The sequence below is a fragment of the Vulpes vulpes genome, chromosome 5 (genome assembly GCF_048418805.1).
Source record: "Vulpes vulpes isolate BD-2025 chromosome 5, VulVul3, whole genome shotgun sequence".
Taxonomy (NCBI): Eukaryota; Metazoa; Chordata; class Mammalia; order Carnivora; family Canidae; genus Vulpes; species Vulpes vulpes.
In genome coordinates, this window is record NC_132784.1 from 136,937,113 (window position 1) to 136,962,572 (window position 25,460).

The 25,460-nt window shown below is 39.1% G+C and overlaps 1 protein-coding gene and 1 pseudogene across 1 annotated transcript; both read left to right on the forward strand.

Moving 5' to 3' along the window:
• Window positions 1–10,210: 10,210 nt before the first annotated feature.
• Window positions 10,211–10,718, forward strand: LOC140598944 (U1 small nuclear ribonucleoprotein C-like). The gene has a single exon (XM_072757401.1). The coding sequence runs from the start codon at window positions 10,239–10,241 to the stop codon at window positions 10,716–10,718; it is 480 nt and encodes a 159-aa protein (XP_072613502.1). The 5' UTR covers window positions 10,211–10,238.
• Window positions 10,719–15,855: 5,137 nt separating this feature from the next.
• LOC112925847 (mesoderm-specific transcript homolog protein-like) overlaps window positions 15,856–25,460 on the forward strand; it is a 38,637-nt pseudogene continuing 29,032 nt past the window's right edge.

Here is a 25,460-nt window from a genome sequence, read left to right on the forward strand (position 1 = left end):
GGGAGGACCCTAAGCTCACCTCTTCCAGTGGATACAACTAGATAATGACCACATCAGTGTAAATATTACAAAAACAGCCAGAAAACTAGCAGAACAACCTCCACAACTAAATGCAGAGATGAGACCTCATCAAAGATAGCAGGAAGGATGGAGATGCAATGGGGAGCAAAATGGACCCATGTGAGGCTGTCCAATGAAACAAGGGATACCATAGGCATCGAGCAAGAGAGAAACAGACTCACGTACCAGGGAGCCCGCGTGGAGAAGACAAGTCCCTATAACATGTGCCTTTGAAAACCAGAGAGGCTGACTTTCATGAGTTCCTACAACCAGTTGGACTTAAAACCTAAAACACTGAAAAAATCAGTGGGCTGGGCTTGGGAGAGCTGGAAGAGTGAGAGGAAACTGAGTCTCCTCCCTTAAAGACACAGCACAAAGAACAGTGCCGTGGAAATACAGCATACAAGCAGGAGTTTGAAAATCACACTGAGTACATATAAGAGACAGATTCAAGTACTGATCTCAGAACACATGCTGGAGGGTCTGGGATCACTGAAGAACTTCTCCAGAAACAAAGGAGCTGGCCATAGCCATTCCGCTCCCCTGGCCCCCAGCCCAAGCACATACCTTGTGCTGATGCACATCTAGCTTGTTAACAGTGCATCCCGCCCACTTGATCCCCTACAGCCACACCCCTTCCGATAGGCTCCAGGTCTCCTCCCCAATGCAATCACTGTGAATCTTGCTGACATCTTGCACCCCACAAATTTCTGTGAATCCACCCCCTCCACTACACTCTTGGGGTAGAGCTTATCCAAAACAGGGCCGAAAGTCTGGCAGTGTGCAAGCAACTGCAACAGGGGCCAGCGTCACTCTAGAATGATGCCCACCCCAGGGAGAGGGAAAGATAGCCACACACAGCAGTTAGACTGTAGCTCCAGCAGTGGTTTGGGAGTAGACAGCTGGTCTAACTATAGGCCACACTCACCAATAAAATTTTTTCAGGGGACAAAGCAAGGGAAGCATCTTGTAGTTTGGTGCTACTGTATTTCTGGCCAATACCTGGTCTAACTGAATTCAGACCCAAGGTGGGCCCACACTGGCCCACTAACAACACGGGAGCAAAACACTGTCAACAACTGGCAAAGAGAGCCATTGCAGGTGACTGGACTAAAGGAAAAAGTATCTCGGCCATGATCGTGGGGCACATTCATCACACATGGTAGATACCCCCAAAGTGCCAGGTTCTGTTGAACAGGGGATGCTGTACTATAGGGCACTACAGGACCTCTTCTTCATAAAGTCACCGCTTTCCAGTGCAGGAAATATAGCTGACTTTCCTAATACAGAGAAACAGACACAGGGAGTTAGATAAAATGAGGACACAGAGGAATATATTCCAGATGAAAGAAAAAGACAAAGTCTCAGAAAAGGCCTAAGTGAAATGGAGATATGTAATCTGCCTGATAGAGAATTTATAGTAATGATCATAAAGATACTCACTGGGTTGGAGGAAAGTGAAGGACATCAATGAGACCCTTTAGAAAGATATGGGAAATATATAAAAGAACCAATCAGAGATGAACTCAATAAATAGAATTAAAAAAACACTAGAGGGAATGAATAGTAAAGTAGAAGGAACAAAGAAGATCAGAGACCTAGAGGACAGAATAATGGGAAACAGTCAAAATGAGCAGATAAAAGAAAAAAATACAAAATGTAAACAGACTTCAGGACTTTGACGACTCTATCAAGTATAATAACCTTCATGATATAGAGATCTGGGAAGGAGAAGAGAGAGAAAACAAGGCAGAAATTTTATTTGAAGAAATAATATCTGAAAACTCCCCAAATCTGGGGAAGGAAACAGACATGCACATTTAGAAGGTACAGAGAGTCTCCAGCAACATCAACCCACAGAGGTCCACACAAGACACATAGACATTAAAATGGCAAAAAGTGGGGACGCCTGGGTGACTCAGTGTTTGAGCATCTGCATTCGGCTCAGGATGTGATCCCAGAGTTCCGGGATCGAGTCCCACATCGGGCTCCTACATGGAGCCTGCTTCATTTAAAGAAGAGTTAATACCTATTTTTATCAAAGTATTCCAAAAAATAGAACAGAAAGGAAAGCTTCCAAATTCATTCTATGAAGCTTGTATCACACTGACACCAAAACCAGATAAAGACATTACAGAAAAAAAAAAAAAAAAAAAAACAACTACAAGCCAATACCCATGATACAACAATCCTCAACAAAGTATTAGCAAACCAAATCCAACAACACATTTAAAAAACCATTCATCACAATCAAGGGATGTATTCTCAGGATGGAAGTATGGTTCAATATTTGCAAACCAATCAATGTGATACATCATATAAACAAGAGAAAGGATAAAAATAATGCAATATTTTCAATAGAGGCAGGAAAAGCATTTGACAAAGTACAACATCCATTCATGATAAAAATAATAATAATAATAACAACCTCTCAGCAAAGTAGGTTTTGGAAACATACCTCAGCATAGTAAAGGCCTTATATGAAAAATCCACAGCCAAAATCATAACCAATGGGGGAAAACAGAGCTTTTCCCCTAAGGTCAGGAACAAAACAAGATGTCCACTCTCATCACTTTCATTCAAGCTAGTACTGGAAGTCCTAGCCTCAGCAATCAGACAACAAAAAGGAATAAAATGCATCCAGATTGGTAATGAAGAAGCAAAACCTCCACTATTTGCAGATGACATGATACTCTATGTAGAAAACCCTAAAGACTCCACAAAAAAAACTACTAGAATTGATAAATGATTTCAGTAAGGTTGCAGCATACAAAATCAATGCACAGAAATCTGTCGCATTTCTTTACACTAATAATGAAGCAACAGAAAGAGAAGTTAAGAAAGCAACCCCATTTACCATCCACCAAAAATAGTAAAATACTCAGGAATAAATTTAACCAAGTGGTGAAGGACCTATACTCTGAAAAGTGTAAAATACTGATGAAAAAGTTAAAGGCAACATAAACAAATGGAAAGACATTTCATGCTCATGACTCTGGAAGAAGAAATGCTGTTAAAATGTCCATACTACCCAAGGTAATCTGTAGATTTAATCTTATCCCTATCGAAATACTAACAGTATTTTTCACAGAGCTAGAATAAACAATTCTAAAATTTGTGTAAGACCATAAATGGCCCCAGATATCCAAGATAATCTTGTAAAAGAAAAGCAAAGCTGGAGTCCTCACAATTCCAGACTTCAAGTTATATTACAAAGCTGTGGTGATCAAAACAGTATGGTACTATCACCGAAATACACCATTATGTAGTCAATTAATCTTCAACAACAGAGACAAGAATATGCAACAGGAAAAGGACATTCTCTTCAACAAATAGTGTTGGGAAAATGGAATAGCCACAAGCAAATGAATGAAACTGGACCACTTTCTTATGCCATACACAAAAGTAAATCCAAAATGGATTAAGGACCTGAATGTCAGACCTGAAACCATAAAACTTCTAGAAAAGTGCACAGGTAGGAATTTCTGTGATATTGACCTTAGTAACACTTGTGTAGATATATCTTGTAAGGGAAGAGAAATAAAGGCAAAAATAAACTATTAGTACTACATCAAAATAAAAAGTGTCTTAAAAAAATAAAGAGGAAGAAGAAGAAAAAGGGGATGCCTGCCTGGCTCAGTTGATAGAGCATGTGATGCTTGACCTGAGAGTTGTGAGTTCAAGTCCCACGTTGGGTACAGAGATTACTTAAAAATACAATTAAAAAAAAAAACAAAAAGAAAAAAAGTGTACAGTGAAAGAAACTATCAACAAAACAAAAAGACGACAAGGGGAATGGGAGAAAATATTTGCAAATGACCTATCTGCTGAAAGATTAAAAAACTTACACAACTCAACAACCCAAAAACCCACAAAGCAATCTAATTAGAAAGGGGCAGAAGATATAAATGAACAGATATTTCTCTAAAGGAGATAGACAGATGGCCAACAGACACATGCAAACATGCTTAACATCAGTCATTATCAGGGACTTGGAAGTCAAAACCACAGTGGGATATTGCCTCACACCTGTCAGAATGGCTAAAATCGAAAACAGAAAGAACAAGTGTTGGAGAGGATTGGAAAGAAAAGGAACCCTCATGTGGGATTGGTAGGAATGCAAACTGGTACACTCACTGTGGAAAACAAGTTTAGAGGTCCCCAAAAAGTTAAAAACAAAATTACCACATGATCCAGTAATTGGGCTAATAGGTATTTACCCAAAGAATGAAAAAAAAAACACTAATTCAAAAGGATATATGCACCCCTATGTTTATTGCAGCATTATTTATCTAATAGCCAAATTATGGAAGCTGTCCCAGTGTCCACTGATAGATCAATGGATAAAGAAGATAGATGAATGGATAATGAAATGAATAAAGATGAATGGATAAATATCCCACAATATTATTCATCCATAAAAAGAATGAAATCTTGCTGTTTGCAACAACATGGATGATTCTAGTGGGTATAATACTAAGTAAAAAAAAAAAAAGACATTCAGAGAGAGACCAATACTATATAATTTCACTCATATGTGGAACTTAAGAAACTAAACAAATGAACAAAGAAATAAAAGAGACAAACCAAAAAACGAGATTCTTAACCATAGAGAACAAACAATTTCCAGAGGGGAGATGGGTGGAGGGATGGGTGAAGGGGATTAAGAACACACTTACCATGATGAGACTGAGTATGGAATTGTTGAATCATACTGTACACCTGAAACCAAGATAACATTGTGTGTTAACTATGCTGAATTTAAGTGGTTTTTTTTTTTTTTTTTTTTTTTTTTTTTTTTTAAGTATTGCTTGGTAAGAAAAACAGTTCAGAAAAGTAAAAGAATTTCTGGTGCACAACCTTCCTCTGACCTCAGATTAGGTTACAATTAGAGGCCGTGTCTCATCGTGACACTTAGAGTCGGTGTCCATTGTGGTATGGTATGTTCAGGGTCCTTTTCATCTCTACGCTCTGTGCAATTAGGGGAGAAGGAGTGCTGGAGTGAAACTTAATATCCCGCTTTTGTGAATTGTAGTCAGAGCAGATCATCTCACTCAACTTGGCCTTGGTTTAAGGATTTTTTTTTTTTCCAACAGTATTGCCCCCTACTTCTTCCTCTAAATCAGTCCTTTGCCTTGTTGTTTCATTCTTTTCCAAACACTAAACTTATATGAGCTCTTTTTTATTTTTCTGAGTCTCTAGAAAAGCATGGTCTTTTTTATAAGGCTCAAATAGTCAAATTGATTGACTGACATTATGTCTGCTATCGACAGTCACTCCAATATAATAATTTATCCATATAGGCGGGGGAATCATAAGGAAAAGTCATGCTGGGACCAAAGAATTTATCTCAAACTCATTAACATTTATCTTTTTTCCCTTCTTTGTTCTGTTCTCACAGTATTTTTTCTAATTGCCATGCACATAATGTGTATTTTTAAAATATATTCCAGCATATTAGTCACCATTTATTTGGTCAATCTTTGTTTCTATTATAGTTAAGTTATTGATGCTGACACACACACACACAAAAAAAAAACAAAACCAGTGTTGCCAAGATAATTGATCAAGGCATTGCAAATCCTGGTTAAGTGGATTTTGCACTAATTTGACATTTCAGTCTAAAATTCACTTTCTCAAGAGTGTAAATATTGATACTGCTCTTACAATCAGGTCATGAAGACAGAATAACATAATTTGCATAGTGTATAAATTGTTTGCAGTGGGGGAAGTTGATATTGAACAAGTTATGCTTAAAAAGTCTGCAGATGTGGGGCATCTGGATAGCTCAGCCGGTTGAGTGTCTCTGACTCTAGATTTCGGGTCAAGTCTTGATCTCAGTCATGAGATTGAGCCCCATGTTGGGCTCTGCACTGAGCATGGAGTCTGCTGGAGATTCTCTCTCTTCCTCTGACCCTCTCCACCATGCTTACATTCTCTCTCTCTCTCAAAAAAAAAAAAAAAAAATAAGCCTGTAGATGTAGTAGATGTAGTGGCAAAGGCCTAAATTATGGTGTCTATGGAAAGTACATGTATATGGATTTATGCATCATTGATTCATTTATTAAAAAATATGTCAGTGCCAACTCTCTGGCAAGTAATGTACCATGCCTGGGGCATTGAGCTGGAGGAAATATAATCCTGCCTTCATGAAATTTACAGTGGAACAGATGACAGACACTGAACAGATGAGTGTGATGAGCACTTCACAGGAGAGGTTCACGGAGCCATTGACAATAAGGTGCAGATATCTCCTGCTCCTTTTTTAGTGTCAGGCCATATAGGTGTTTTATGTGATTTAGCTCAAGCTCAATGGAGTATGAGGGACTCACATACACAAGGCCCTTGTCTTGCCTCATAGCCATTATCTTTGAATTCTACTCCAGTAATTCACTAGTTTGGTTGGTGTCTGATGCTTCTGTTTTTACTAATTATCTCAGTTTTACCAAACTTCCCAGCAGCTGATTTCAGGTTTTCTTCTTTTTCTCAATCCCTAGGAACTCTGAAGGTTGTTCTATTTCTTCACAAATTTCTCCCTTCCAGGTATCATTCTATGGATTTTCATGAGTATTTTGTTGTTTTTATACAAATTAAAAAAAAATCAACCCCTCCAGAAAGTGAACCTGGAATTTAAATCCCCAACATAATAGCAAACGGTCTGGATGAACAAAGCATAATCTAGTCACTTACAAATTCTTCTGACTTCAGATTTTCAATTATCTTGATCTGATGAAATGAATTTTTCTACGTAGGGAATAAAAAGATGATAAGTCTTTGGTTATTAGCTCACTGGTAAACTTCTGATATGCACGTGATTACATATTTTTCAATAATTTCTTTCAGATAGGTGTGTATGTCATGTTTGACCACCTACATCTGCACTGTCCAATATGGTAGCCACTACGACTTGTGTCTATTAAATACTTGAAGTATAGATAGTCCCAAGGTGTATTGTGAGTGTAAATTACACAGTGAGTCTCAAAGAAGTAATCTCATTAATATTTTCATATTGATATATGTTGAAATTTTTGTATTCATTAGGTTAAATGAACTATATTATTAAAAATAATCCCACCTGTTACTTTACATTTCTTTTATGTAATTACTAGAATAATTTACATTACTTACATGACACATTATATTTCTATTGCACAGCAGTGATCTAGATATTAAAAATTAAAGGCAAGGGACTTCACATTATAGCATAATATATATGTGGTAAGAAGCATACATTCTATTTTTCCATAAGTCTTCAGCTTTTTGCCTCAAAGGAGTAGAATTTGCATGATTGGCAGCTCCTGACTGGAAAAGAGAGAGGCAACAACTGGGTTGTTTAAAAGACTTACTCTCGTTCTATAGAGAGGCATAGCAAACCTACCTATTACTATTTATTCCTCCTGCCTGTGTCACTGGCACCTCTAGAGGACACCCAAATCATCTCTGGGAACTATTACAGGGCATCTAAAATAATTACTGGTATTTTTTAATCACTTCATGTTGCTGTTGGTAGTCCCCAAACTCTGCAGTTCTCTCCTCCCCTTCAGGGCTGCAGCCACTTGGGCTCATAAGGCTCTTTCCTTTCTTAGGTAACCACGTCGACTCTGCTCTACGGCAGGATTACTTAACTTTAAGCACATAGTCTGTTTTGGGGCAAGTATCAACGCTGCCAAGTCTATTGAATGATTGGCTTTTTCATGTGCCCTGTCTTCTCCCTCTAATTCAGATGCCAAGTTGATGAGATTAGACATGGTTTAGTAGTATTCCTAATTTTTTTCTCTGATACTGTGCTTCACTGTGTGTCTGTGTAGCACAACTGATTATGTATTACATGCAATGAATGAATATAATTCATTCCACATTCAGGGGAACCAGGATGCAATTTGTATTTGATCTGACCCCAGGTGGGTGTCTAGAGACTTCTTATTTGTGTATCAGTAATTTGCATAATAATATTTTATCTTTTTGGGAAGCTTTATCTTAGATATAAATGGATGAATGAATGAATGAATAAATACTGAGAGGAGGAGGGCTATTATAATAGGACACACTACTTGGGTAGATTGAGCTAATGTAATATGACAATAGATCACATGAGGTTGCACTGTGGTTGATGAATGAGATCATAAATTACAAGAGGAAGGGACACCTGGGTGGCTCAGTCGGTGAAGCGTCTGCCTTCAAGGTCCTGAGATCGAGCCCCACATCAGACTCCTTGCTCAGTGGGGAACTTGCTTCTCCCTCTGCCTCTGCCTATGCTCTGTCTACTTGTGCTCTCTCTCTCTCTCTCTCGCTCTCTCTCTCTCTCTGCTTCTCTGTCAAATAAATAAACAAAACTAAAAAAAAAAAGAGATTATAAGAGGAAGACATCTATACTGAGTATAGGAAACAACCTCTGTCCTGCTTGGAAAATATGTGGATACAACATAATGTATTCAAGGAACAGTTAAAGGAACTAAAACAGTTTCCTGAAAGTGAAGGTAGCAATGGAGTTTGCTATTAAGGCCTAAGTGGCTGCCAGGCGACTTCTAACACTGCTGTCTGCCCTGTTCTCCTCAACAGTCTAGTTGATTGCCTACCTTAGAGTCAGAGTAAGCTGTAGAAAAGCATAAATACATTCATATGTAATTTCTCTGTACAAGCCTTCAATGCCTTCTAATCACTCTTGGAATTAAATCTAGATTCCTTGACAAGGTAGCTAAGACCATGACCTCCAGCCTTAATGTACACCTTATTCTACTCTTCCTCTTGCTAGCTACAGTGCTCTCTTACATTTATTCCTCATATGGATAAAAGCCTTTCTCACCTCCACCTCTCTCTCTCTCTCTCTCTCTCTCATTACATTCTTACATTCTTTGAGACTTGCAATCAAGAAATTAATCTAACAAAATCAAATCCTATATTTTATAGGAAATTAATTTTTGAGTCATATATATAACTCATATATACACACAATATACCTCATAATTCATATATATATGAAATAAATAGTGCAATGGGCAAAATTCTATTAATGTGAATCAAACTTCCCAATGAAAACTGAAAAAAAAATTCAACAAAAACCTTTGGAGATATTAAAGAGCTAACAGGATAATTATCTGAACAGGGTCCAGGAGCAGTTGTCAAATCCTAAAGAGAAGCTGAAAGGCTAAGTTCTATCTGTATCTCATCAAGGGGTCAAGAAGATAGTGACTGGCATCTAGGAGCTACCATCAAGAAGAAGACTTTAGAGCCGAAAGTGCCTATACCTTAGGAATTAGGGTATTCCATAAATAGACAAGCTAGTATAGGGACTGTATGCCAGCATCCTATCATTCCATTTTCTAAAATAAGATTATGAAAAAAAAATAAAATAAGATTATGTTGATCTTGGATTATTAGTGATCCAAGAGAAAAAGCTTGGAGAAAAAGTTATTCACACTATGCTAACTTATTTTTAAAGTATGTTTTACAAATGCAATCCCATCTAACAATGAAAAATCATCAAGAATAATGAGAACAGAAAAACACCACACAGAAACACTAAATGAAGAAAACCAGAGAGACCCTAGATATTGGAATTATCAAATAAAACTTCAATATAAATGTGCTTCCTATGTGCAGAGAATTGAAGGGGAAATTGAAAATTTTGGTAGATAACTAGAAGATCTAAAAAAGAAATAAAACTAAGAACTTAATGGATAGATTTACAGAGAACTAAATAAAGTTGAAGGAAGGATCAGTAAACACTAAGAAACATCAAGAAAAATATCCAAAATGAGTTAGGGGTATATAAGAATGAAAATCAAGAAGACTGGATAGGAGATATAGACGTGAATTTTTTAAAATATGTAATTTGGGGCACTTTGGAGGCTCGGTCAGTTGAATGTCCAACTCTTGGTTTTGGCTCAGGTCATGATCTCAATGTCCTGAGATGGAGCTCTGCCTTGGGCTATGTGCTTGGCTTGTGGTCTGCTTGAGAGTCTCTCTCTTCTCCCTCTGCCCTTGCCCCCGCTTATGTGTGTGTGCATGCACACATGTGCACACTCTCTCTCAAATAACTAAATAAAATCTTAAAAAATATATGCAATCTGAATGAGACAGGGATGTATAAACTCAAGAAGTATAAATTTTTAAATATCCATACTTCATCAAAGTAAAACTTTTGGCAGGACGGAGTGGCCAACGGCCTGCAGAGCAACATGCCTAAGTTTTATTGTGACTACTGCGACACATACCTCACCCATGACTCTCCATCTGTGAGAAAGACACACTGCAGTGGGGGAAAACACAAAGAAAATGTGAGAGACTCCTATCAGAAATGGATGGAAGAGCAGGCTCAGAGCCTGATCGACAAAACAACCGCTGCATTTCAACAAGAAAAGATACCTCCTACTTCATTCTCTGCTCCTCCTCCTGCAGAGGCAATGATCCCACCTCCCCCCAGTCTCCCGGGTCCTCCTGGCCCTAGTATGATGCCAGCCCCCCATATGGGGAGCCTACCCACGATGCCAATGATGGGCCCCCCTCCTCCTGGGATGATGCCAGTGGGACCTGCTCCTGGAATGAGGCCACCTATGGGAGGCCATATGCCAATGATGCCTGGGCCTCCAATGATGAGACCTCCCGCCCGTCCCATGATGATGCCCACTCGGCCAGGAATGACTCAACCAGACAGATAAGGAGAGACAGGATATTCATTTATTTATATTCATTTTATATTACTCTTTATATTCATTTTATATTACTTGTTCTACTTCACCAGGAGATCATGGTGCTGTGACTCTGGGTGTTTTCTAACAGCATGACAAGGAAGACTTGCTTCCCCTTCCTATCAAAGAGAGAAGTAGTGGGACAAAAAAAAAAAAGGCAATTTTCATTTGTATTGTGAAATGTGAAAATAAAATTGTCAACTGTTTTAGTTAAAAAGAAAAAATAGTAAAACTTTTGACAACAAAAGATAACTAAGAGAATCCTAAAAGTAAGCAGAGCATGAGAAAAAAAAAAATCACAGGGGTAGCTAGAATGACTACTTCCTTCTTGTCAGAAATGTTATAAGGATAAAGAAGATTTGAAGCACAGGAGAGACTTGATCTGCTCTCGCAGGAACAGACCCACGTGGAAAGCCTGAGAAGAAATGTAGGCAGGTTCTAGGAGCAAAGACCAGCCCCCCACCTGACTGCCAGCAAGGATACAAGCTCCTCTATCCTACAATCACGAGGAAGTGACCGTGGCCTACAGTAAGAGTGGAAGTGAATTTATCCTCAGGGACTCCAGAAGGGAATGCCAACACCCGACGTCAGTGGCCTGACACACTAAGCAGAAAGCACAAGACACCTGGATTTCTGACTGACTGACCTGTGAGCCAATACCTGGGTGTTGTTCTAAGCAACTAAACTTGTAGTCATCGGTTATGACAGCAAGTAGAAACCACCGGGGAGACGCGTGCATATATGTGAATGCTCAATTTACAACAAGGATGGCCTTGCAGATCGGTGGCCAGGGAGTTATTCCCAATAAATGTTGCCAATACAACTGGGTATCCATATAGTAAAAAAATAAATAAATAAAAATAAAAAAAACAAGTCCCCAATCACATGCCACACATAAAATTTCGGGTGGCTTGCTGATCTCAGTGTAAAAGCAAAATAAGAAAGCCCTTTGCAGAGAATATGAATATGCATCACTTTGCAGAAGCTGAAAGACTTTTTAAAAAGGCCACAAAATCTCTAACCACAAAGGAAAAGATTGACAAATTGAACTCTCTTAAAGTTAAGAATTTCTGCTCAGGAAGATGAAGGAAAGAAGAAAAGGCACAGATGGGCAGAAAGAAGATAAGGGTAACCCATGCAAGAGACAAAGGGCTAATAAAGAAGTCCTACAAATCAACAAGGAAAGACAAAATACTCAATAGGGAAAAAAAAAGGCACAAGACTTGCACAGAAAATTCACACAAAGGTGCACTCCGAGGATCAATACCTACTGCACAAGGTGCTTGGTCTCTGCTTTGATCAGGGGATGTTAAGTCAAAAACCATGTGCAAGTGCCAATATAGACCGTTCGGAATGGCTAAAAACACGGAGAGCGGCAGCCCAGGTTTAGGAAAGCAGAGTGTTGTCCTACGCTGCTGGGGAGGACGTGTGTTGGCAGAGGAGGGATCCCTGAGGGGGCAGGTGGGGGTTCCTGTAGGGCTGGGTTAGGGGCAGCTGCAGAGGGGCTTAGGGAGGCTCGGTGTTCTGTCAATGTCCTTTTGGCCTAGGTCTCATGGTTAAGAAGTGTTTGTCTTTTGATGAAGCTTCAGTTGCTCTATTGTTCAGCAAACTCTTCTGCAGCCATGTGTCATGTCATAATTAAACAGAAAAAAAAAAAAAAAAACAAGAGAAAAGTCATCTCACATGGCTTGCAAGTAAGTGGCTCACACAGCAGCACGATTTCAGGGATCTGCGCCAATTGCCTTTGCAAATAAAGCTAAATCGTTCAATACCAATGGGCAGCTAATATATATTCCACCTTGTTGTGTCTGAGGCCCTTTACCCACCTCTGAAGCTCGGAGCTGCAGGGGGACAAGGATGCAGGTATCGCTGGCAGCTGCTGCTCTCTTCGAAAGAAGATGTCAGGTTTAATCCACAAGCTCATTTGGAAAGATTCTGGAAAGGTCATACTGGGTCATTTCCTCCTGCTCCTGGGTTCTGCTGTGAGAAAGTAAAGGTATTTCCTCCGCAAGGAAAACTCCTTCTGAATTTAAAAAAGAATAAACACTTATGTGAACCGAGACTATCATCCGAGAGAGTGGTTTTCCATACAACATTAAAAAACAGAGAATATGGTAAATTGTGTGTTATGCAATATTAAGGCATTTTTGCTAAAACCACCCTCCCTGAGAAATATTTTAAATAGCTGGTGTTTAAGTCTCCAGGTCATGTAATTTTGAGTTACCATTGGGTCATACCCACAACTTCCTAATTAGTTTTTTTCTCTCTCTGTGTGTGTGTGTGTGTGTGTGTGTGTGTGTGAAACACAGTGAGAAAAGCTAATTATATCTGTGTATAAAACTCAACAAATATCTATTGAGTGGTGACCCATATAATCCCCATGAATATTGAAAACAGAATAATGGAAGCAACTCAGAAGACCCTGCCTTTCCATTCTCGGCCTCAGTTTCTCCTGTGTATGCTGGTAATAATTATCATGACTTTTAGAACAAGCATTCTCTCCATTTTCTTTACAGTTTTACTGCCTATAGATGGATGTATCCCTAGAGAATATACTTTAGATTTTAGTATTTTTAAACTTGGTATAAATATGACCATACTCTATGTACTCCTTTGAGTTTTCTTTTTCTCTTCTGGAATATTTACATGATTCATACATGTTCCTACTTATAGCTGCAGCTCATTAATCTGCATTGCTACTTAATACCTATTACATAGATATATAACATTTTAATTATCCATGTTACTGTTGATGGCTATGTGGGATATTTTTTTTCATTTTGAGAAACCATGGGGAGTGCTGCCATGAATCTCCTTATACATGTTTCTTGCGACACATAAAATACATTTCTGCAAAACATAAACCTAATATTGGAGTCTCTAGGCACAGAGTGTAGATATCCTTATTTTATCATTTTTTAAAAGTTTATTTATTTTTTTATTCATGAGAGACACAGATAAAGAGAGGTAGAAGCAGGCTCCATGCAGAGAGCCCGATGTGGGACTCGATCCCAAGACCCCAGAATCACGACCTGAGTCAATGCAGACGCTCAACCACTGAGCCACCCAGGGGGCCCCTGGATACCTTTATTTTAATAAATAATGACACACTTCTTTCAAAAGTAGTTGTAACAACTTATTTTCCAAGTAGCAGTTCATGGAAGCGCCTTGCTCTCCAAATCTCTATCATCATTTGGTTATTGACTGACATTTAAACTTTGTCACTCTGAAAGCTGTGTAGTGGTATTTGTGGTTTTAGCTTCTAACTCTCTGACTGCTATGATATTTACACACTGAACAGCCATTTGGATTTCTTTTTTGTGAAGTGACAGTCATTAGCCTAGTCCCCTATAGGGTAGGCTAACTTTTTCTTGGTGATTTGTTGAACTTCTTTTTTATTTACCAACATGAGCTGTCTTTGTTCCATTCTGGTCACTAATTCCAATGTGTCGATTTTTCCCCATACCACCAAGCAATCCTCCAACATCAGCTGAGTGTCCTACAATTCACCTCCATTCCCACACTGCCTACCCTGGAGTAGCATCAGGTCCCATAGGTTAAGGGCTCAGTTCCACAAGACTGCCCCCACTTTGGATGCTAATCGAAAGTCCAGGTTGCACTCTGGGACTCCGACTGACCGACCGCCTATAAATCAGACTTTCTCATAACTCGTCCTTGAGTTCAATTAATCTGCTAGAGCAGCTCATGGATGGAATTCAGGGAACCAGTTCACCCATGAGATTATTGGTTTATTGCAAAGGATATTAAAGGATACTAATCAACACCCAGATGAACAGATACGTAGGGTAAGGTCCATTATAAACTATGTATTTTGCTTCTTCTGTATATAGAATTTTGTGCTTGAAATTTTGGCGCATATATACATAGAAATAAGCATTCCTTATAGTAAATACCAGATTTCGATACTATTTTTTTCCTTGCCTCTTCTTCATCGTCTTCTTCTTTTTTTTTTTTTAAGACTTTATTTATTCATTCACGAGAGACACACACACAGAGAGGCAGAGACGCGGGCAGAGGGAGAAGCAGGCTCCATGCAGGGAGCCCGACGTGGGACTCGATTCCGGGTCTCCAGGATCAGGTCCTGGGCTGAAGGCAGCACTAAACCCCTGAGCCACCCGGGCTGCCCTTCTTCTTCTTTTTGAAAGATTTATTTATTTGACAGAGAGGGAGAGCACAAGCAGAGGGAGGGCACAGGGAGAGAGAGAAGCAGGGAGCCCAACTTGGGGCTCCATTCCAGGACCCTGTATCATGACCTGAGCCAAAGGAAGATGCTCACCCACCTGAGCCACCCAGGTGCCCCTTTCCTTGCCTCTTCTACATACAAAATGTTAATAAACTTTGAAGACCATATTCTAATATTATCACCTCCAAAAATATTTCTAAAGAGTTAACTTGTCCTCTTCTAGAATAGCACATGATTTGTTCCTGTGTTGATTACACTTAATAACTAGGATGATCATTATTTGTTTGGTCGTAATCTCAGGGGGACGGAATTTTATATAGATGGGCTAAATCTATTCATATTTTGCTTAACCATATAAAGTTCTTTGCCCTGTAATAGGAATATGGTAGGTCCCCAAGCAATTTTTTAATTTATTAATAAATATGTTAATTTCACAGGCACATGTTGAGTACCTACTATATCCAAGCACTCACTGTTCTAGGAGCTTGGGAAACATTCATGAATAAAACAAAGATTTCTTTTCCCGTGAGGCTGTTACTCTACGGGGAGAGAATGTAGAAAATACTCATAAACATAAAAATGCATAAGTTATATAGAATAATTAAAAAAAACCCGAGATCTTTGGCAAAGAGAAATCTCAAAGCGAGGTGTGAGAGTTTGGGCAAGGTGGTTGTGCCCTTGGCAAGGGGCTGTTTGAGCACAGATGCTGTCTTTGAGGTGTCAGGTGAGAACGGCTCAGAAATGGAGACATATCCAGACCCCAACATGGAGGGACAATGGAATGTTCCAGAAAGGCCAAAGGCTAATGTGGTCAGTGTGGTTTGTGTGATTTAGGGTGGGGAGGGGAGCAGTAAGTGGTTTGACTAGGAGATGACTGGCCAGATCCTGCTGGACACATAGGTCATGGCGAACTCTCTGCCCAAGGAAGTAGCCACAGCAGGAACTCGACAGGACGGACACCATCTGATTATTCTGTCAAAGGATGATGATTCTGCTGACTACGTAAAAACAGGAGACTGGTTGAGGAGCACGTACAGTTATCCCGGCTGGATAACATTTCGTAAAAAAATGAACAATTAAAAATATTGGGGGAAAAAAAAAACAGGAAAAAGACTGCTTTCTGTGAGTAGGTAAGCTCAGAAAAAAAAAATGTTTGTCCTTTTTTTTTTTTTAAATCTAAGCTTTGCCTATTCTCTTGCTTCATTTCATTTCAAGGCATGAGCACAGATCAAAAGAGAGAAGACAAGAAAAGCAGGAGCAGAGAATACTAAGAAAAATTAGATTCCATGCTTGACTACACTTACCCTGTGGAAACACAGTAGAAAATTCACTCAAGACAGCAGACTTTGAAAGAGTGAGAGATTACGAGCGGAGATATTTGAAGATGAAAACGCTTATAATCATGTTTCTGATCTCTTGTTTTCACTGTGTTCTCCAAACAGGAGTGGATCAGCCCTTTCCTGACAGTACGTCTAGGACCAGTCAAGGGGATTGAAATAGTCTGGGATGTCTTTGACCATCGCTTCCTAGAAATCTGCAGCACGTACCGTTGGCTTTTGATACTTGACAACTGGAACCCCCGGCAGGGGTAGCTACGAGGCTCTGCGTCTGTGAGGAAGCCAGCAGGTGTTTCTTCTCAGGCTAAGCCACCCAGCTCATATTTAAACGAGGCTGATCTGCACACCTCTAGCGTGTGCCCTGCTCTAAGGAACGGATCACCCACACTGTATATTACAGTGATTTTCCTTCGTAATGCCATCGGGAGCAAATAGATCAATGTTCTTTTCAACATTTCTAACTGCCTACTACAGAGAAATGTGAAATTTTTCTCCCGACTGTTAGAATTTCAGAACTTGGATCTGCCTTTTTTTTGGTGTGACATTTGTTTGCTTGTGGCCTGTGGACTTGTAGATGGAAGGTCTCAGAATCAGGGGGAGTCATTGTTTGGCCACTGGCCTATATGGTTCTTTTTAATTTTTTCTTTAAATAACTTTATTGATAATTGATAAAAAAAAAAAAGAACTGAATATATTTAATGCAATTTGATGATGTCGGACACATGCAAATACCCACCTACAATCAGGGTAAAAGACATTCCAACACTTGCCAAAGTATCTTTGTGTCTCCTTACGTTTTTCCTTTAATTTCCATTCCTCCCCTTCCTCACCCCTCCCCTCCCCCTTCCTCTCCCCTTTCCTTTCCTTTTTGTTCTATGGTAACAAGCAGCATGAGATCTCAACAAATTTCGAAGGCAGCCATACGTGTTGTTAGCTATAGGCATTGTGTCCTACAGAAGATCTCCAGAATTTATTCATCTGGCAGAACTGAAACTTTACGCTCACTGTGGTTTTTCATCATCTCTACCTTTTCTGCCCAAGCCACCCTCCAGCCTCTGCTTTCAGCATCTGCTGTGACAGGGACTTGAGCTCCCTGCAATGTGGTGTGTTCTATTTTCAGATTGTTTTCATACTTGGACAAGATTCTTTACTGGTTCTAGGTCTGAGCTCCTGGTCATGTGGAGTAATTCTAATCCTCCTTCCCCCAGACAGCACCTCATCTGTGTGAAGACAACAGCTCCACTCCCCAGGTACAGGCCTGTAACTCATACAAAGGTTATGCAGAAGAAGACCCTCCACATCCTGGTTTTTATCTGTGCACATCCTCCCATCTGGCAATGCTCCTCTTAAGTCCTGGGAGTAAATTGAGCTTGCCAGGTCTGATGTCTTCAGCTTCTGAAGTTGGGAGTCCAACCCAGCCTGACTGCCAGGCCTGTCGTCCCTCCTTCTAGAGCTGAGGCCACTTAGAGCCTCCAGTTGGCTCAGCTAACACCCAAGTCTACGGGGTTGTCCTGAGCCGAGTCAAGGTCATTGCTGCATGTCTACAGTGTGTGGTTTAGGATTCAGGCCTCTCTGGTTGGATAGACCCCTCTATGGAGTTTGGCAGAAAAGACCCTATTCAGAGCATAACAAGGAAATGAAATCTTCTAGCCTCTGGGCACTTTCAGGATTCTACTCAGTCATATCCCTATTAATAGTACAATAATAATAGACAGTAATATTCTATAATAACAAAAGCAAAACAAAATGGTATAAAACCTAATATTTAATCTCATTGTGTACAATTTCAAAGATTGGGGTTGGGAGCTGATCGAGTGGAGGCTGCCTCATGGCAGTGAAAGTATTCATGGGAGCAGGACAAAGGGGATTGGGGTTTATAGAATACCCTGCAGAAGAGACTGCCTGCCAGGAGGCAGTGGTGGGGGACTGTAGTTGAGGGGGGAAGTGACGAGGTATAGGAACAAGGAACGTAAGGAATGTTCTTTTTTTGGCACCTGTGCCCGGGTAAAAGTAGGCCATTGGTCAGCTAGGGCTTATGACTCTTTCGACGTGGGTCACCTAATGGGACTGTTTGCATGTAGCCCAGTGGTCTCTCTGGACCTTTTTACCTTCCGTTGGTCAAGCCTGTTGCCTAAAAACAGCTCTGCAAGATTGTTCTTATTGTTCTATCCCAGTGCCTACCACTCCTACATTTTCCTAACACTTTACTACTTGTGAAATATTTTACATTTATTACTATCTACCTCCTAGTTTTTGCATTCCTCCTTAATATAGGGGCAGAAACTGTACGGTTGTATCTTTTTAATATCTTTTGGAAGACAATTATGTTTATTCTGCTGAAAAAATAACAACACAGAGCCATTGTTTAGACATGTGGAAAAATCAGGAAAGTCTCTCACATTGGGGAGGAGACATTGCTGATTTTATAGGGTTTTCCATCTCCGGCTCTTGCCTCCCTGTGTCTTCTGTGCCGCCCCTGCCAAAGGAGTGCCCCTTCCACACCCTTCCCCTTACCTCACTGCTACCCCATACCACCACTGCCATGATCTAAATTCAACCACATTTTTTTAAAATTGAAGTATAATCGACACACAACATCATATATATAATATATATGTGAAAATATATGAATATATATGAATATATATGAATATATATATGAATATATATGAATATATACATATATATAGTTAACATCCCTCATCATACAGAGTTTACAAAATATTTTTCAACTGCAGCTTTGCTAAAACCAAACTTGACCTTTCAACTTATTGATACCTTTTGACCTTTAAAAAACAGGGCTGACCTTGGTTCTGCCTTTTTTTTTTTTTTTTCTGCTTATTTTCCTCCCCCAGTTTTACCCTCTCCTCAAATGCAAACAAAATCCATCAATCGTACTATGTATTTTTAGAAACCTCCCTGGGGCTCTCTGTGCTTCACAGGGAGCTCAATACCACCCCCGGCTGTTCTTGGAACAATGACGTTTGAAGATAGAAGCACCACCTTTCACATGGTGTGAAAGGCCACCACTTCTTGTCCTCCCTGAAGCCTCGGGCCCCATCAGATGTCCAGGCCCTCGTGATCAAACCCTCGGGTGCTTCCTCTCTTCTCCTTTGTGTACCCCATCTCACTAGAGGGGATTTGCTTAATCTTGCTGCTTCCCCTGCCTATAGTACTTTTCCCTCCCGTCCAGCATCTCAACTCTGTATGTGTTAGATCTCAGCTTCCTTAATTAGGGAAGTCTCCTCAATGTTGCTTGATGGACAGATCCCCTTATCTAAGGATCCAAAGTACTCTGGGCCTCTTATCCATTGCACTTATTAAATGTGCAATTTTTAACTTGAGTGTGGTTTTCTAAGCCTTTCATTTGGAAATATTTAAAACTTATAGAAATGCTGCAAAATAATATAAAAACCATCCACATTATCAAATAAAATACACTTAGTGTTGACATTTTACCTCCTGCCTATACATTTTTTTAATAAACCACTTAAGAAGCAGTGTCAAAGGTCAGAGTACATTTCTTAAGAACAGGATATTCTGCTGTACAAGCACAGAACAGTTATCAATGTCAGTACGTTTAACATGTTTGCGATACTCTCATTCAAACAGTGCCCCGTGGTGTTAATGAGGTCGAAACGGGAAATTTAAAGCTTGTTTTTTCAGAGAACTGTTTCTCCCTAATCAGATATGGGTTCTTTTAGACCCTGCCAGCAGATCCACTACTGTCTCCGCAGAGGCCTGGGCTGAAGGTCACTGATGTGAACAAACAGGCCCACCATCCCTCACCCCAGATAAGACCCCAAGGCGCCACCCAGTTTATACGGGCTCTGGAGCATGTCCTTGACCCATATTCTTGTCCTAAAGATACCGTCCTGACAGGAGGAGCTGAATTTGGTCCCATTTTAATGTTGCCTCCTCCTCAAAGTGAACGTGGATGCAGGTTACATGTTTGTTCAATGCGCATACTCCATCTCTGCTCATGAATAAGTTCCCCCACCTTGTCATCAATGTGTATTTATCCCAACCTCTCCAATTATACAAATATTGTTGTCTCCCACTTTGGACAGGTGGATCTAAGGCTTGCCCTCCTGTCTCCTCATTTGCCTGCCTCCCCAGGAAACTCTTTCTTTGCTGCCTATTTGACACATTTGTGATTGGCTTTGCTGCCCTTGGTGCAGATGGACTTGGGTTCGATTCTGTTACCTATTCTAATTTATTTTCTCAGTTTTCTTTATATTTTTTTTCCCCCATCTGCTATAGGATTGGTCTAGGATTAGGTATTACATTTGGTTGTCATGTCTTTCTACTGTTCTTTAATTTGGAACATTTCTCCTGCCTTCCTGCCTTCTCTCAATCTCTTTCTTTTTTTTTCGTAATTTTCCTCCTCCTCCCTCTCTCTTTCTTTCTTTTTTGTTATGTTTTATTCCTTACTTTTTTTCTTTCCTCTTCTTCTTTTCATTAACAATATTGGCATTTTCCCATTCCTAATAGGAACATTCCTTATTATGAGTTGTCTAATATTGCCTTATGATTCAGTTTAGATATTAAATACCCTCAAAAAATAAAAATAATGACATGCCCTTCAGTAGTTATTTACCTCCATAAATGATGCATCTGCTTTTACTCACTATTGTATCACTATCACTGACTCAGTGATTGTTTCATAAGAGGCTCTCATAAGTGGTAGTGAATGAATAAATAAACGAAGTATCTGTAACATCTACAATTCATTACCCAGACATAACTACTATTGGTCCATATTTTCCCCCATTTTTTGCCCTATAGTTATGTTGAGCCAAGAGAGTCCTAGAAGAGCTCTGCCTTAGCGGGCCAAGGTCATGACCATTTTATGTGTAGTGATGATCCACCCGTGAACAGGTAGGCTCAGGAGAGCATGGAGCAAGCAGTCAGACATAGTTGTTCTGTTATAAAAAATATCTTTATAAATTGCGTGTTTACTATTTGTAATATCCCCAGAATAGACAAAGGTCACTTTTTAATGTTCCACATGGAAAGGAAAAGCGGGATTGCAAAGATCACTATTTATCATCTTACCTTTCGAACAGGCAGGTGGGTCACCACAGAGGTGAGAAGCGTTGGCTAGGTCATACCTGAGAAGACAAGGAAGGTGTGGTGAGAGGCCAGAACTGGAAACCCTGGAAACACTTCAAGCACTGAGGAAGCACTACAGATAACTTTAGATTTCCTGGGTAGAAAATTCTTTCTCACTGATGAGCTTCTTGAAGTTTTACAGCTTCAGCCATTGCCTTTTAGAAATAAACTGTTAATATGTGCTGTGGTCATGAAATGGAAGCCTTCTCTCAATTGTGTCAAGAGCCTACCTTTTACATATTTCTAAATAGACGCATAGTTATGTCATTTTGGATCTATTCCAGTATGCAGTCTCTGGATTAGCATGCTTTATTAACACTTGCTATCACATATAACTATGCATCTATTGAATAGTCATGGCTGCAAAGTATTTTATCTTATTAACAAGACTGATGCCAAGCAATTCCTTATTTGATGATATTTAAGTCTTTTAAAGTTTTTTTCATCATGAAATAACACTGCAATGAATATTATGAATATTATTGTAAAATATTTTTCCGTATGTCTCCGATAATCAAAGAGGTTGAGCAAATTGTCAAAGATATAAATATCTTTACAGATTTTGAGGATACTGTTGAAGCAACCTTGCACATGTCTGTACTAATTGATATGCCTAGTTGTCAAGTATGAAAGTCTATTTCTCATAAACTGTTTCCATCACTGGTCAATAGTTTCTTCTCATTTTCTTCTGATTTACCATTTTTGTTGGTTTAAATTTCATATATTTGGTCACTGTTTCATTAAATATGCCTGACTTTAAGGCCATGTATTTCCTTTTCACATGTGCTTTTCCTTATTAAGTACTTTTTTTGCATTGGGGTGCCTAGGTGGCTGAGTTGGCTACATATTTGATGCTTGGATTTAGCTCAGGGCATGATATCAGGGTTATGAAGGAGAGCCATGCTCTGCACTTAGTGGGGAGTCTGCTTAAGATTCTCTCCTTCCCTCTCCATCTGCCCCTCCTATCAGCACAACCCCCCCACTGGGTATAAATAGATAAATAAATAAAATCTTTTTAAAAATAATCACTTGTTATATTATTGTACAAGTCATAATTAATCCATTAAAGATATTATCAATGTTCATATATTTCAAATCTTCATTTTCTTTCCATGTTCTCGTCTATTTACTGATTTTTTTTAATTCTGTTTGCTTTTGATTTGGCTTGGGAATTTTTTCTGTTTTCTTTACAGAATTAATTACACATACCTAACTGGGGGTCTACAAGGTATTAAGATTAATTAAATGAATCCATCTGTATATGGTACAAAAAACTAGGAGAGGGGATGAAATTATGCCTAGGGTCCTTTGCTAGCAAGAGTGTGGGCAAACTCAAAGTTTGAATGCCTCAAATGGGAAGACACCTGGATGTTTCAAGAATCACTTTGTACCTTAGTTTTCTAGAGACACCTGCTGAGAAATATTACTTCAAAAAGGTCCCAGTGCTCCAGCAATGCAATCCCAACTGGTTATTAATTTTAAATATGAGAAGAAAGGAAATATTTCACAAATACACTGGGGTCAGCCCAGAAATAGACAGAAGTATACAATTCCAGCTGCAATCTTCATCTCCGCCTGCCACTTGCCCTGACTCTATGTCAACTTCCAGATGAGGTGCAATTCATCCATTTTTAAAATGTAGTGCCAGTAACAATCTGATTTTCTTCAAAATCTTTTTAGTGACGTAAAATCTATATCAGGTCTCTCCTTTGCTTTTGTTTTTAGAAACATACTAGAATGAGACAGAACAGAGATCCATCATTTCTTTTTATTTTCCTCTAGCTATTTCTTTGCTTTTAATTACTCCTTCTCAGCAATGCTGATTCATTGTAAGTGTTCACAAAATCTTCCTACTGATCTCCGTTTTAGTGTGTTTTTAAATATATCCTTATTTTCCTGAAACAGAAAATATAAAAGAGGGATATAAGTAAGGGAATTTACCATCAATGAGATTAAGAAGATTCACTGCTATCAAATAAAATAATAAATTAAAAGGCAAATGTAAATGCTAATCATCAGGGGGCACCTGGTGGCTCAGTTGGTTAAGCACCTGCCACCGGCTCAGGTCATGTTCCCAGGGTCCTGCGTTGGAGCCTCGCATCAGGCGCTCTGCTCATCATGGAGTCTGCTTCTCCCTCTCCCTCTGCTGCTCCCCCTGCTTGTGCTCTCTCTCTCTCTCTCTCTCTTTGTCAGATAAATAAAATATCAAATAAATAAATAAATAAATAAATAAATAAATAAATAAATGTCAATAATCAATATCAAAATAAAATTACCTAAAACTGATGATAAGTTAGAATGTTTTATTATAACTTTTTAATGTCATAGAGTTTAAAAATGAAAATTTAAACAAAAAAACTCAAAGCATGCTGTAGCATGGTGGGTATACAAAAATATAAAGCTGCCCACCAAATCTCTGAGCATGTGAGGGGAGGGAATAAACTAAATGCTGGGATTATTGTTCATATCAATTTTACAGATGAAGAACTTAAAGCTCAGAGGCTTAAGTGATTCAGGGTCACATGGTATGATAGGTGAGGCATAAACTCATAGTTTAAACTACTATATAAGTCTATTTCTTATACAACAGTTGCTTATCTTAAATGTTAAATTTATTCTTAATATTATTTTTGAAATTAACACTATGATAATTAGGTATTTCTAAGTAATCAAAAAAAAAAAAATCAAACATGTAAACGCTCTGATGGAGCATATCCCAGTAATGAAATGAGTAATCAATTCAATGCTCCTGAATGGGAGCTTTGCTGGATTTATGGCAAGGTACTTTGAATCCCTGCACATTGGGATCAGAATTCCCTGAAAGGTCTAGTTCTTGAAATAATTCTGTTGCATGCACATCAGAAATAATTGCCTGCCTCACTTTCAGTTCAATTAGACTCTCTTAGTGGTTCCAGGTTAAATAAAGCTAAACTGGCATGCTGCTGGGAGTGCCAATTTTGAGAATAATTGTAAATAGACATTTTTTTTTCTATTTGTAAAACCTCCAAACAGGAACATTTCTGATAGGAAAGCATGAGAGTGCACAATGGCAGAGTAGTGTCTTTGCCCATCTTAGCAGCCAAATTGGATCAACTGCACAGATTTTTTGACTGATTGGGCAGGGATTATTTAAGACAGCCAAAAGAAACCAATTTAGCCAAAAAAATATCAATTTTATGGCCATTGAGCAATACAGTGAGAAGGATGGAATTACTAGAGGATGTGAGAAGCACCACATTTCAAGGTGTTCCTTTGAATCTTTGTGAACAGGTGGGGTGTTGGTTTCTCTACACAAATAATAATATCTCTATTGATCTGTTGCTGAAATAATGGCTAAAGGATAAAACATTATATTAGTTACATGAAGCCAAATAACAGCTTACACTGATATTTTAAACTTTGAGCCCTTTCTGTCCTTCTTGGGGGAAAGGAGGAACTTTTCTGTTTCTATTTGGGGGTGAGAGTAGGAGAGGTTCAGTTTCAGGCCCACTAGTTTAATCCTACCCCAGTTCCGTTTGCAGAGATGCTGAGAGGAGGAGAAATGCATTGTCCCAGTCCATGGATCCTTCTGGTAATGATGGTTGATATAAATATGAAACAATGGGTCCAGTCTCCTTACTCAACCCTTTTTACAGTAACTCCCCTTTGCTGGTCTCTCAGTGTATTCTATTATCAGGGCTCTATTAAATCTACTTTTGTTTTTACTTTTCCTCCGATTATTATGCTATTATCATTTAGGAGGTAATCTGCTCTCCTAGGAATATGTCCTTGTTATTGAGGCCAATGTTCACGGTTTTCTTCAAACATGTACCAACCATTTCCAGAGTGCACTAATCTATGCCCTGTATTCTTTTCACTAAAATGTAAGTTTTGCCCTTTCACTTGTAAGCATGTAGTTACTTCAGGCCTGCATTTCCTCAGCCCATGTAAAAGAATCTCTGGATCGCTTTAGGACCACAGGGTCTCCAAGTTACTAGTTTCCAGTAAATGGATTTCTGAACAGGTATGAGACAGAAGATAGATGCTAATGTAGGCGAATAAGAAGAAAAATGCTGA